This window comes from Carassius gibelio, chromosome A14 (assembly GCF_023724105.1).
Source record: "Carassius gibelio isolate Cgi1373 ecotype wild population from Czech Republic chromosome A14, carGib1.2-hapl.c, whole genome shotgun sequence".
Taxonomy (NCBI): domain Eukaryota; kingdom Metazoa; phylum Chordata; class Actinopteri; order Cypriniformes; family Cyprinidae; genus Carassius; species Carassius gibelio.
In genome coordinates this window covers 7094221-7108727 of record NC_068384.1, presented here as the reverse complement: position 1 = coordinate 7108727, position 14507 = coordinate 7094221, and the positions used below count along the sequence as shown (strand labels likewise).

The 14507-nt window shown below is 36.9% G+C and overlaps 1 protein-coding gene across 7 annotated transcripts in view; it reads left to right on the top strand.

Moving 5' to 3' along the window:
• LOC128027371 (ecto-NOX disulfide-thiol exchanger 2) overlaps nt 1-14507 on the top strand; it is a 255254-nt gene that overhangs the window by 107754 nt on the left and 132993 nt on the right. Inside the window, exons 2-3 of one of the 7 annotated variants that reach the window (XM_052614937.1) lie at nt 552-638; nt 3677-3750. The exons of 3 other annotated variants lie outside the window; for them this stretch is intronic. Coding sequence is in view for 1 of the 4 variants with exons in the window: in XM_052614935.1 (XP_052470895.1) it covers nt 8036-8057 (22 nt within the window). In the remaining 3 variants the exon portion in view is untranslated. Of the gene's footprint in view, nt 1-551; nt 639-3676; nt 3751-7897; nt 8058-14507 lie in introns of those variants that run through there. 3 more of the 7 variants (XM_052614938.1, XM_052614936.1, XM_052614935.1) reach the window with 3 other exon arrangements.

The window sequence follows — 14507 nt, the reverse complement described above, 5'->3', positions numbered from 1 at the left end:
TCTAGATTGCAATCTTTTTATCAAGTTGTGAGAGATGAAGGTTGTAAGGTGAAGCTGATGCTGCTTCACATGGGTTTTGCGAGCTAAGAGGAAAGTATAGGGTCTAGTCTGATATTAGAGCGTATTAAATAGCCCAGATGTGTATGCCAGTGGAAGACTAGTGCATTTTTAGTATGAAATGTGTAAACTCATGTCTTGTGTAAACTCTATCTTTTAAAAGATTTTTCTGTGAGGTTTTGTGTTAAACTGATGCTAAATGCTAAATTCTTTCCAAACCATCTTAACTGGGTTTTGACATCTGACATTCAGCGTGACAGACAGGTCTTCAATCGCACAGCGGAGTGAGTGTTAGAAATCACATCCTGACAGGAGGATTGAGCCAAAGGCTTTAATTCCTCTAAGGTGTGTGGAAGATGAGCGTGTCCTCTCTTATTAGGCTCTGTGTGGGCCGTGCCGGTCGGCTGGTTTCTGTTGAATCACACGACTGTCCTCCACACAGCTGTATGGGGCAGAGTGCTTCATTTACAATACGTTCCTCTCATCTAACCCAGTGCACAGCAACAGAGCTGACTGATGACTTCCTCTTTCCACAATCAGGGACCGCCGATCCGGGAGTGCTTTTAGTGCTCGCTCATAAGGTAATGGCAACCGAATGCCAGTCACAAAAAGAGAACTGACAGCACAGACTGAAATCTGACACAATCTCAATTATATTTATTGCACGTACTGTGAACATTCTGCTTCGTGTTATTGCATATCGTCATAATATTTAATAAAACTTTCTTCAAAATCCGTATGGGCTGATGGATATTGTTAGCCAATAGCTAAATACCTATTTATGCGATCTTTGATCGATTTGACTCATTTTAATCAGTTCTGGATGAACAAAAGTCCTTTTCAGTCAAAGTCAGCTTTGCATCGCATAAATACAATTAATTAGTTATTTTAAATTGTAATAATATGCCACAATATTGCTGTATTTTTGGTCAAATAAATGCAGCCTTGTTGAGCATAAGAAACCTCTTTAAAAATGAATAAATAAATGAATAAACTTGCTGACCCCAAACTTTTGAACAATAGTGTAACTTCTGTGTAACTAAATTATTTTTGACAGTCTTTCACCTTGGTGCCAGTGCGAACGCTTCTGAACTTTGTCTTTCACACCAATATATTACTAATTCAGCGAGGTTGCCTGTAAGCCGAATGCACATACTGTAGCTCAGCTTTCTGCTCTCACAGCTCTGTTGCTTTATTATAAATGGACATTTTGCTATTGCCTTATACTTAAATAATGGAGATGCCAGAGGCTGAAGAGTTCAACTTCACACCGAGTTAATTGGTTTTGTGTGAAGAGTTGCAGGACTCGTGTTGGCTGTGAGGTGAAGGGTGCTGAAGGTGAAACGCCTGCATCAATCAGTCACCATAATGAATCTGGAGGTCTCACTGAACTGTCTGTGTCATACAACACAAGCACAACAGTTACACATTTTAGATTTGGTTTGCATTATTCTGTTGCATGTTTGAAGGCCTGCCTTCTTTGCCTTCACATTAAATTTACTCCGCTTCCGTCCATCCAGATGTAGGTGACTGACTTTCTTCAGCAGAACAGTAAAGAAGATTTTTAGCTGAAACTGTGGTCTTTGGTGATTCATAAAATACAAGTCTTGAGAATTAAAAAGGCATATCAAGAAACACAAAATTAGTGGCTCCTGACGATATATCGAGGTCTTATGAAGAGAAACTATCAGTATGTGCAAGAAACTGAACTTATTTACAATATTATTACCTGTAAGCCAGAGATTCAGAGAACAGGACAATATGATTATTTTCTGTGAAATGGTCCTTTCGGACAGTTCGTTTCAATGAACTGGTTCAATTCACTAGTTCATTTTATGTAATCATCCAATGATGCCACATTTACGCAATTCAATTGTTAAAGCACCTAATAATGAGATGTAATGTGGATGTTTTACGTGTCTAAAGCAGTGACTGTTGGAGGAATTGAAGCACCGAATGATTCATTGATCACAGGATCATATATGACTCTATTTTGGCTCATTTCCAGTTGGAGTTACTGCCAGGCATCTGTAAGTGAGTTTTGGTTGAGTAACTTGTAGATCTGTGCTCCTTCTTTTAAATCTTCTTTAATTTGTCATTTGTAATATTTTAATTTGGTCTAATGAAATGTGTTTATGTGGTTTGCGGCTAAAAAAAACACATTATTTTCCACATACTGTACATTATTGTTTCTGAATGTGATACATTATAACACAATCAGGGTTTTCCTATGTTAAGATTTTTTTTCCCCTGCCGATACGCAAGTGATATTGCAAGCGAGATGCCGACGCAAATAGTATATCAATCGTAAATAAATAAAATCATAAAAATGTTATGGATTGAGGTGGAGGGCGTGAGTTACGAGACTGAACTTGTGAATTTTCAGATTTCTAATAAATTAAGAAAATTACTTGACTTTGGCTTGAGAACGAATACTCTTAATTAAATCAGTTTCGAACCACATGATTTGAAAATGATGCTGGATTTGCAGAGGACTGAGATTAAAAAGCAATGCTTGGCTTCTATACTATAGCAATGTCAAACATTAACTGTAATGTGTGTGTGTGTGTGTGTGTGTGTATGTGTATATATATATATATATATATATAAAGAACATTCAACTAGGAGTAGAATTGAGTATTTAGAGAATTGATGAACCTGATATATTCAGTTGCGTTTTGATATGGATGTACACATTTCCAAGAAAATGTTTTTTATGATGACGGTTCATTTGTTTGTTTGTTTTCAACCTTTATATGTAGTTTAATAACCCAGTCATTTTTGCTTTTTATTTATGTTTTACATTTATGCTTTCTGACAGACACTTTTATTCAGCTTAGAGTGCATCAGTCCATGCAATCCCTGGGAATCAAACCCATGACCTTGGCGTTGTAGTGTCACGCTTCACTGTTGGAGCTGCTTGAATGCCTGATTGCCTGTATTTTGTATGATTTGTATGCAGTAAATTGTTCTGAACATAGTTGAAATTCTCTCTTTGTCTGATTTTCAAGGCCTTCAGGATTTATATTTAGGTGCACCGCTCTTGTGATAGGAGTTGGGCCAAATGATGGGCAGAATTCCAGTTTAGCGCTTGGGATTTTAATTGCATTCGTGACCCAATGATTGAGGCTTTAGCCATTTATTTTTTCTTTATTGCAGCAGATTTTTCCCCAATTTTTTTCTCAGTGAAAGGAAGACATCCTAATGCAAAGAAATGTGTGGTTTCCTTTTAATTTGACCAATAAGGCAATATGTTCCAGAACATCGGACCTATAGAAAATTGCATTTTAGGTAATTAGCTTTTTTTTTTGGCCAAAAAAAAAAAAAAAAAAACATTGTTTGAAAGATAAAAAGGGGTATAGTCAGTCCCTCAACTAGGCATGAATTAAATACGAGTGCAGACCAGCTTTTAATCATTCTCTGTGAGGTGAGAGGAAACATTAGACACTGTTTTTATTGTGTTCAAGTTATTAAAACATCAATATGTGTGACTAACCGGTAATGTGTAATAAACAAACAGCTTTCAAAAGACCAGAGGAAACACATCTGTGTCACACAAGTCACATCATTGTGGAGAATCAGGATGAAAATGCTTCTTACTGTATTTGCTGTTTTTCAGCCAAAGGCAAACTGTTCCAGCCGGGGGCATCGCTGGCGTCCATGAGAGAAGAGATCTAGCTCACCTTTGTGAAGGTGAATCATCTGTCAAACACATACAGCTCCATTACCAACAAATAAATGATAGCCACAGATGTAAACGGGGCAGGATGGTTAGATCTTCTTTGCTGTCCCTTTCCTAAAGTTTGAATTTTAACAGAAATGCTGGATGCTGTCAAATTATTAGTGTTAATTGTACCTGTTGGCTGTTTAATATTTGATGTAGTACGCTGAAATTTGAAGGAAAATGTCTCTTCGGTTTGAGTAAATGAAAGGAAAGTGCACTGCTCAAATAGACTTTGATTGCTCTTTTATTGGGTTAATTTACAGATAAGAGCCGTGACATGCAAGAAAGCTCTTATGTAGAACCCTCTCTTTAAAGAACTGTTGTTTTTCACTTAAGCTTCATAACATTATAATAACATATCAAAGTCCAGGATTCCAGTGCTTTTAATGTGTCACTTTGAAGCTGTGATGTGTAATTGCCTCGCAGCACTAATGACTCCGGCGCAGCTTTGGGATATTTCTACTCCACCAAAACAGCACCATGCACATTTATTTCCCTAATTGCATGAAAACTGTTTAAAATGAGTGCCAAAAACTTAAAAATGCTCACTTTACCTGAAAAATCTTCTTGGCAGCTGTTTGTATCCCCTTCGGCTTTGGGATATTCAGAGCTAATTGTTAAAAAAAGCTAAATAAACAGTTCATAATGCATATGACAATGTTTGCATCCATGCACATCAAAAGAATTCAAGGAAACCGGCTGATGCCAAAAATGATTCCTTGGGAATAAGGCGACTTTGTATTAGGAGACAAAGTGGCAATGTGCCAAAACAAGCTAATTATATTTGCATCTAACTTCTAAGTATATAAATAGACTCCTGAGCAGTACACTTGATCTACTGTAGATATTCCAACCCCATTATTTACATTCTAGAATTCGCTTCAGTATGCTAATGCACACAAATTCTATAAAGTTTTGATATTCTCTTTCCCCCTGAGGATGTTGGTCTGCAGCGTTCATCAGGTTTGAGATAAACACAGCAGCTGTAGCAGGCTGCGGTTTCCACCCACACTCTTATCATGCTTTTATGAGACCGTTGTAATGTCAAATGCTGTGCTCACAACACTGCTCTCCTAACCACGAAGCATGGTAGAACTGTGAATTCCTGCCGAATGTGTTAAGACCTCTGTTAAATGTTCTTAGCTCAGAAAGTAACCCTGACTATGCCACGCAGCTCTGGCCAGAGATATTGAGCTGTAAACATAGAGGTGTTAAAGTTCATCTGGAATTCTAGCAAGCCAAAGGATTATTTAACCCTTGTACATCAATTTAATAAAAGTTACACAGAGAGGTCCTTAGAGGAGAAAAAAATAAAAAAAAGGTCGGTTACAAAAAAACTGCCGTAAAATATAATAATAATAATTTTGAAACCTTCTCAAAAAAGATTGCATGATTTTATGTGTAATTGACTGAGATTAAATATAACGTTTTTAATGGGTTTCAGTGGGGGTTATTTTTGTCCATGCGGTCCTAATTATGTTGTGTATCTAGTAGCATAACCTATGAAAGGAAATGAGGGTGAAATAATAAAATTCTAATAAAAATACACATTTCTGCCAAATTTTATGCTGTTTGCACTCAAATTGTTCTGAGAAAATTTAAAATCATATTCAAGAATAGCAGCTCAGGTGTTATTCAGATCACATGTTCCAGTTGGGAACATTGTTTAGTGGTCATTTTGTCATTATAATGTTTTTCGGTAAGGTAGAATGATAAGGCTAATTATATATACATGCTACTTTCTGAAACAACTTTACACAGTTTTGATAGTTAATAATGAACACAATGTTAACGTAGCCTGCCTGTGATGAATGCCGACTGCACACACACACATGCTTAGTCTTGGGATTCCACAACTTCTCTTGATCATCCTCACAACTTATTGCTTGTAGCCATTTGGTCATCCTTTCCAGTTCTGTATGTTTATTAGTAAGGATGTAGAACTTCAATTCATAATTTGTTAGTTTATTGGAGGTACAGATAGACAGGTACAGCGTTCTCGGGGGCGTTCCCAGACCAACCGTCTGTATCTATAGGATGCCTTATTATTTATACAGAAACGTGTTATTGCATGTAGGCTATTTTACCATGGCAACTAGTTTTCTGCAAAATATGTGTGTGTGTGTATATACACACACATACACACACAAACGCGCAGGTATTTTAGCAGGGCAGTAAGTATGACAACAAACTGTTAGAAGAAAGGGATCATTGAGGTTCTATATAGAACCATATGGGTTCTTTACTCAACTCCAAAGAACCTTTTATGCTAAAAAGGTTCTATAATGACAAGAAAGATCCCTTTTGGCACGAAGGGTTTATATCTTGAATTTTGTGATCATTCACATGCATTCATAAATGCATTTGAATACACCAAATAATGCAGTGAAAGAACGCACTCAAAATGCACAGGCGCACTAGTATGACTTCATCATGTAACTTTACATTAGCCTAAATGCATGCAATTTTTAGTCACAATTTGTTTAGTTTTTGAATATACTTGATACTGTTAAAAGGCACATCATTAAAACAAAAAATAGGAGTTCACATTTCACACCTAAACAAGCGTGGAAAACGTAATTATAACTAGCTACTTAATTAGTTAAAAATGCCTATCCATATACAGCTATGATTTGCGAACCCCAAAATTACTCAAATTATCCGCGAAACCGCTATGAACTCCTGACCTGATTCAAATGATTCGCGATCCTCAAACTGACTCAAATGATTCGCGATCCCGCTACGAACTCCCGAACTGACTCAAATGATTCGCGATCCCGCTCCAACTCCCAAACTGGAGTCAGTTGACTCAAATGATTCGCGATCCCGCTACGAACTCCCGAACTGCTTCAATTGATTCGCGATCCCCAAATTGACTCAAATGATTCGCGATCCCGCTACGAACTCCCGAACGTATTCAAATGATTCGCGATCCCCAAATTGACTCAAATGATTCGCGATCCCGCTCCGAACTCCCGAACTGACTCAAATGATTCGCGATCCCCAAATTGACTCAAATGATTCGCGATCCCGCTCCGAACTCCCGAACTGACTCAAATGATTCGCGATCCCCAAATTGACTCAAATGATTCGCTATCCCGCTCCGAACTCCAAATTGACTCAAATGATTCGCGATCCCGCTCCGAACTCCCGAACTGACTCAAATGATTTGCGATCCCAATACACATAATGCTATAAAAGTGTGCACATTGAGAGAAATAAACAGCAGATGTTCATGTTAACAACTTCTTTAACTTGAGCAAACCCTGCTAATACACATACATTTGTTAATAAAGTAAATAAAACGAAAACATGAATGTTTTAATGCTACTGAATAAAAATAAACGATCCACTGTAAAGTCTCTGCTCATCATGACAGGACCTGGATCAGTGAGCTGCGTCTCGGGCCGATGACGTCACTTCCATGCAGGCATGTTGTACACGCCCCCGTCCATTGACATGCAAAATAAAAGCAGCATTGCAAATAAATTAATAGATATGACCATGGAAAATATGTATTGCAAAATCATTGCTTTCGCGCGGTTTCATTTGTTTTGCAATTATTAATTTTTTTGTTGTTGCAAAAATCAAATTTATTTTCCTCAATACTTTAAATAAAATGTTTTAAATTTGTTTTTGTTTTATTGTTTTGTATATTTTAAACAAGGTAAATCTGATGTATTAAAATAAAAAGGATTTTTCTGGGCTAAGCCCCGGATCTCCACTCACCCTAGAACCACCCCTGAGTAAGGCTAATAAGCTATAATTTGCATTTTGCCAAATAAATACAAATAATACCAAGTCATAATAACTTCTAAACTTGTCGGCGTTTTAAAGCCTCGATAGACACATTTCACCTTGCATGTCAGTCACCGACAGCGATAAAACTGCGCGTTTTTTGAATGGGTTTCTGCGCACAGCAAATCAATGTGAGTAACGGTCGACTGCTTTCAAACGAGTCAACCGTCAATAAATGACAATCACGCGCGCAAGACGTCTTTCGCGTTGAGGGTGAATAAAAAAAGCGTAGTGGTTTCGTCGCATCGCGGACTGTGTAGTCGTTATGTTGAGCGTGGATCAGGTTCCTCTCTCTCTCTCTCTCTCTCTCTCTCAGTGCTCTGCTCACTTTATAAGCGCAGCGGACCCACAGACCCCAGCAGCAAAGCTCCTAGCGCGGAATAACGGAATAAACGTTCACCATCAGAGCTCTACGGGACTTTAACTGGCGTCTTTTTCAACCGAATCCTCAGGACGATGTTCCTTGTGCAGTACACAGGTATGCTGTCTTCAGTTTAACTTTATTTGATAGATTAGAGACATTAAATGTGGTCAGTCCCGTGTACGAGGTATATAGTGCAGAATAGGGAGCCGCCCGTTAAGAACGGACACACGGATAGAAAAATGAATGAAACTCCGATAAGAATCAGCATAGCATACGGAACACACCGGGGTTCCCTCACGAATCACTTTAGTGACTGGAATACCATTGCGCTTCACTTTGAATACACATCTTAGCGACGTTTCGCCGTTATATCAGCCGGGTCTTAATACCTAGTGAGCTGTCTACAAAGACAACACGGGCGCGTGCAGCCTTTGAGAGAGCCATAGACGCGAGTTTACTCGGACTGCCCCACAAATGCTGTTTAGATTAGCATTGGGTGAGATTGAGACACATTGAGTCCTCCAGTGACATTAGAGCGCAGTCACTGACAGCTCCAGTGATTAAAACTGTTATGCTCCCGTTATAATGAGATTATAATGACATTGCAATTTACTATATTTGCTCGCCTGTGTTCCTGCGTGTGGTTACTGTTCCCTGCAACATCTTGCCACATGCTCGTGTGATGCATCGAGACATTACTGTGAGAAGTGGAAACCCGATCTACATGTCCACTGGAGTGATTTGCCATATACAAATATTTTGGCTTGATGTTTGCTGACCAGTGTCATTTATTACTTGACTTGTAAGGAATTATTCCAAGTTAGAGCTCAGAATAGCTACTGTAAGTTAAGTTACAAAGCATGACTCAAATCTTAGTAGATGTAAAGGTGCTGACAAGATCAATGATTGCACAAGTTAGTCTTGATATGTGAGAAAATAAGGAAAAATCATAGACTGAGGGTAGAAGAAACTTTGTTTATTCAAATACTCTTGGGTCCTTGGGTGACACTTTAATGCAGTTCAATACAATAATATTAATTAATTTATTAGGTGTCATGAACTTAAGTATATTTTTACAGCATTCACTAATCTTAATGATCAGATATTACAATTGCTAGTTAGTGTTAATGTTAAAATGTTAAATGTGTTCATTAAAAAGATGAACTCTATTCTTACTTTGTTTACTATTGTGTTCACTAATGTTAACAAAGTATACAAACTTTAGCGAGTGTAAAAGTATCCATGCACCATATTTGAAATGATCATAACAAAGAACATTCGGTAACACTATACAATAAGGTTCAGTTAGTTAATTTTAGTTAATGTATTAACTAACATGAATGAACATTAAACCATACATTTATTACAGTGTTTATTAATCTTTGTTAATGTTGATTAATGAAAAACAGTCGTTCATTTTTCATTTTTAGTTCAGTGTTAATGCACAGTGCATTAACTAATATTAACAAGCACAACTTAGTAAATGTTGACATTACCATGAACTATGATTAATAAATGTTGTAGAAGTATTGCTCATTCTTAGTTCATGTTAATTAAAGTAGTTAACTAATGTTAACCAATGAACCTTATTGTAAAGTGGTACTGAACATTCCTAAGCATATTACTTGCATGCAATTTATTATGATGCTTGTGTCCTTGATAGATGTCTTTTTTGATTGCATGGTGAATACCTCATTATCAGGGAGAGAAGAACAGAAACTATTGTCAATCTATCTTTTTACTCAATGACACAGCAGAGCTTAATTGTCAAAATAATAAAAAACGAATTCATCAATCAAGGGTGCGTGTGATAATATTGTTTGTGGAAAAGATACTAATATATTTATATAGTTAGTTCTCTTTTCCTCCCGTATGCCTATTTACTGGGAAAGGCGTCTGGCATTTGTCAGAGTAAACCTATTCACCCTAACCTCAAGTGTGATGGAAAAAGCCTCTTATTGCTCTGTGACAGCCATGAACTTTCTCACACGTAGCTCTTTTGGTGGGTAGGGAGTGGCCATTTCAATTGCACATAATGGATCGTCTCTGGGCTTTCATAAAAGCAGAAGCTGCAAAATGAAAAAAGGGGAGGGCGGCACTGAACAAGTGTAAAATGCATTTGTGACAGAGGTTACTTATGTAAAATGAAGCAAGAAATGGCTTTTTTTTTCTTAATCGAAAAAGACTTGAGTGATATAAATAGTTTGTGGACAGATGTCTGTGGTTTGGTGATTCAGTGACTGTCCCATAAGAGTTTCCAAGAGGATTTAATACACAGAAAAAATACTTAATAAATAAATGACAATCCAGCACTGTATAAATCTGATCAACTCTAAAGTACTACAGTAGTTGTGATTGTTCGGTTCAACATCTGTGATTAAAATGCCACAAGTCCTTGTCCAATAGATTGAAATTCTAATAGATTAGGACTGTAATGTACTGGACTCTCAGATTAGTTTCAATGTTAAGAGAAAAGTAAAAGATAAAGCAGCTGAAGGATGATGTTTTCAGAGATTGTATTACAGCACACCGGTTTGTAAAAAATTGGGTTAAATGGAGTATTTTTGAAAAGGTGGCCCAGAATTATAGATTGGTCTTTCAAGGATGTTAGAATTGTTTCAGTGTTAAATATGACCATGGACACATAAATAATAGTGCTCTGGCAAACCTGTTGCTTTGTCCAACCAATGTTTGCCATTTATTTTCAACCCTTGTGGGATCTTCGGTCATTTCTGACCAGATCATTTTACATTTTGAATTTTTAAAAGTTGTAGCTTCACCAGAATGGTATGAAACTTGTTGACATCAAAAATGACAGACCACACACCAACACACCACCTATTACACACACACACACACACACACACCTATGAACTGATGTGACTGGAACACTGAAACTATGTAAAATCAAATCAATAATTCAACTAAATAACAGTTAAAAAGTGGACAGCAAGGAAGGGGTTACACTCTGAAACAGATACATCCCCTCACATACACTCACTTAAACACACTCCCAGAAACACACATACAGAATTATACATACGGAAATGAATTGGTATGCTATAACCAAATAGCCAAAATGAGTCAAAAGACTGAAATAAGAGGATAAAATCAGATCATACCCAGAGTGATTATCCAGAGACATGATAAAGAATTCCTGGTAATTTGTTACATTTTTGTAGAATTTTAATGTTTTGTGTATTAAAATGTTTTGTGTGTTCAGGTTTGTATGTAGTAATAATAATGCTAAAAACCTACACATCAGATCAACATTTAAAACATCAAAAAATATAAATCTTGACAAAAAGTAGTCTTTGAGAATGCCTTAATATACATTTAAATCCACAACCTAATAAAAGTAAACACTTATGTATAAAAACAACTAGGGAATTCACAAGCCTCTCTATAGAGTCCTATACAGGGGTTTCTTTTTTCTTTCTGCTCTCACAAAGAGTTGCTATTCTACCTAAAAAAAAAAAAAAATTAATCTGAAATACTTCATTAACTAAATAATTATTTAAAAAAAAAAAAAAAACAACAACAACAACACTATTTTCAATGGGAAAACTGATCATAATTATTGCAAACATTTCAATTAGTAGCATAAAATTTGCTCAAAATACGAATATTATTGAACAAAATCTATATTAGATTGATTTTACAGAAGAAAAGAAAAGTTAGATTTCAGGTGTCCAGTCATGTTTGACCGTGAAAACCATGAGTGTGACCTTCAAATGAGGAGCGCACAAGGGTAAATTGGAGGTTATTATTTCTGGATGCTCTCTGTGAAGTGTTTGCTATAATACTTTGTGTGAATCATCTTGGTTTGTCCTTGTGCGTCTTTATAGAATTTTCCTGTATAGAGCAGAGACATGTTTACCAGACCCCATTTAATCATTTTCCTTGAAGATAAGTGGTATTAAAACCGTAGAGAGCATGCCAATAGTGCATTTAAAAAAGTGCATTTTGGTCTAGATATTTCGAAAAACATTAGTTGAAGTTATTTATTTTTAATGAGTGAGCAGTTTTTAACGATATTGATGTGCAACAACAACAAAGTTGAGAAAAGTTTAACGTTATGCTAATTAGCTGCAACATAGCAGTGGAAGGGAAGAGAGTGGAGCTCACACCATCCGTCTTCTTGATTTCACTCTTCTATTTGTCTCTGAATAGAGTGATACAATAAAATAAAAGAAATGATGTATGTAAAAGCTTGTCACAAATTGTTGGAATTCTGAGTGAGTTTGATTTGTTCATTGTTAATCAATCACCGTTCGTGATATAATGCATTCTTCACTGCTGCAGGTTTATGTACAAGCGTTTTCCCGTCCAGAAACTGATGACTTGTCAAAATAAATTGACATCAGTGACATTATATATATATACAGCCAGTTGCACAGCCCACTAGCATTAGGCTATCTAGATGCCTAGCAATCAACAATACAGTGAACATTTCTCTCTGTGGTATAATAAATCCAGATGGTCTGAATTATCGTTAAACTGCGTAATTGCACAAATACATAATCATATTGTGAATATGTAATCATATTGTAAATGCATAATCATATTATTTTCCAAGGAAAACAGGAACTTCAGGATCTTCTATTTTCAAAGTGGCTTGATGATTGAAAACAGTTTGATTTATTATTTGTATTTTAGCCATAATTGAGTTTGTTGTACTCGTGGTTCTCCACATGGCAGTCACTCCAGCTGTTTGCACAGATCTGCATCTTTCTGTGCTTTGCTAATTAAAAGCCATGGTATGTTGTGCTAAGGAACGGTGTACCTGATAACTGACACGGTAACAAATGCTCCTGTGTTTTGGATAATGAAGTGCCACATTGTGCTGAGTCCTGCTGGGCAAGCGTTTCAGCACTCTTTTTATTTAGTGTACTTTCCCTTTCATTACAAGAAACCTATGTATAATAAGAGGCTAGTTATTATTTTTATATTTACTTTATTTGACAGTTTCAGCTCCAAAAAAAATACAATGTATATAAATTTAAGTTAGATCTGATTTAATGGTGTTCAACTGCCCACTTTTTAACTATAAGCAAAATGAAAATTATCCTGAAGAATTACACAAAGACATAGTTTTGAAACTTGTTTAAATGACATCCATAGAAGTGCTCCAGCCATCTCAAATCCTAATGAGAAATGCATATGAGATTTTTGTTAAGCCTAATTGTTGTTTATGAAGCCCTTTGTGTATGTGTTTGTCTCTCTCCTCTCAGACGTGCCAGAGCACAACAAGGAGGTTGGGTCTCTCTCCATCTGCTAATGCTAAACATTCTGTCCCAACACATTTTAATTGTCCAACAATTAATTCTTGCTAAATCTGTTGCTTCTGTAATCATGTATTGATAACATTTAATTGGTAGTTCATTTGTTTACCGTGTCATTGTTTTCTACACCACTTTAAAATGTGAATTTGAATTTGCATTCTGTATTGGATGTGATGCAACAAAAAGATATGTCTAATACACTATACAAATCATGATATGAGCCATTTCTTTTAGTGAACAGTATAAACCAGTTATGAATAGTACTGTTACTGGTTTGAATCTATCAGTGTAGTTAATGAATCAATATTTGACTGAACAGCTAGTTATGTTAAGGATACCCATTTACGACATATTTAATAGCAGAGCCCCTGTCCATCCTGGACTTTTTTATTTATTTTTTGCTCAAATTGGATGTTTGTGAATTTGTGAAGGCCCACTCGGATCATTCAGGCAGTGGGTCAAAAACAAAACCTATACAAACAAGGGCCCTCAAGCAGGGGAGAAGGTTCAGGTTTAAGTGTCTGTGACAGCAGATCCTCTCACTCAAATGTTTCCAGAAGTGGAAGTGTGATAGTAAGCAAGAAGATTCAGCTCAAACCCCCAGCTACTAACAAGGTCTTATCATTTCTAGTTTAAGGAAGCAGGCATAATGGCCGAGAGGATCCGCTCTCCCCTTGCAGTGATAAATAATGGCCTTGAATCTGGCAGAAGTGCAGAACTTGTGTTCAGAGGGCCTAAAAAACGAATAAAGTGAGACCGCCAGAACAAGCTCACTGTTCATTATTGACAACCATCTTTTGGAACACAGAAGGCATCTAATTTAACCTCTTGGTTCAGAAACAGGAGCAAGATAGCATGTTTCTGTGTGGCTCAAGGTTTTCCTCACTGAGAGCATGCTGGAGGGCCGAACGCAGCCACTGGAGAAGCACTAAGCCTCGGTCTGCCTCCCAGTTTGTGATGGAGCAGATTGGTGGCTTAAGGGTCTCTGCTGAGACGACAGAGCCAAAATGGTGAGCTCTTCTTTTGAGGCGCTAGTAATATTTTACATCGCTGCTGTAACACACAACGGTGTGAGAGATAAAGCGAACCCAAGTTTTTGTTGTTACTATTGCATTTTTTTTCTTCTTCCTTGCCTGCGCTGCCAGGAAAAACAATTGGAAACAGCACGGCATATACCATGATGGATCGTCCAGAAGATGCAGGATACTACATCTCTCAAGTGTGCCTGTGTTTGCTAGGGCCCCTGAGAACGTGCCAAGATGCAACCGCTAGCTCACTG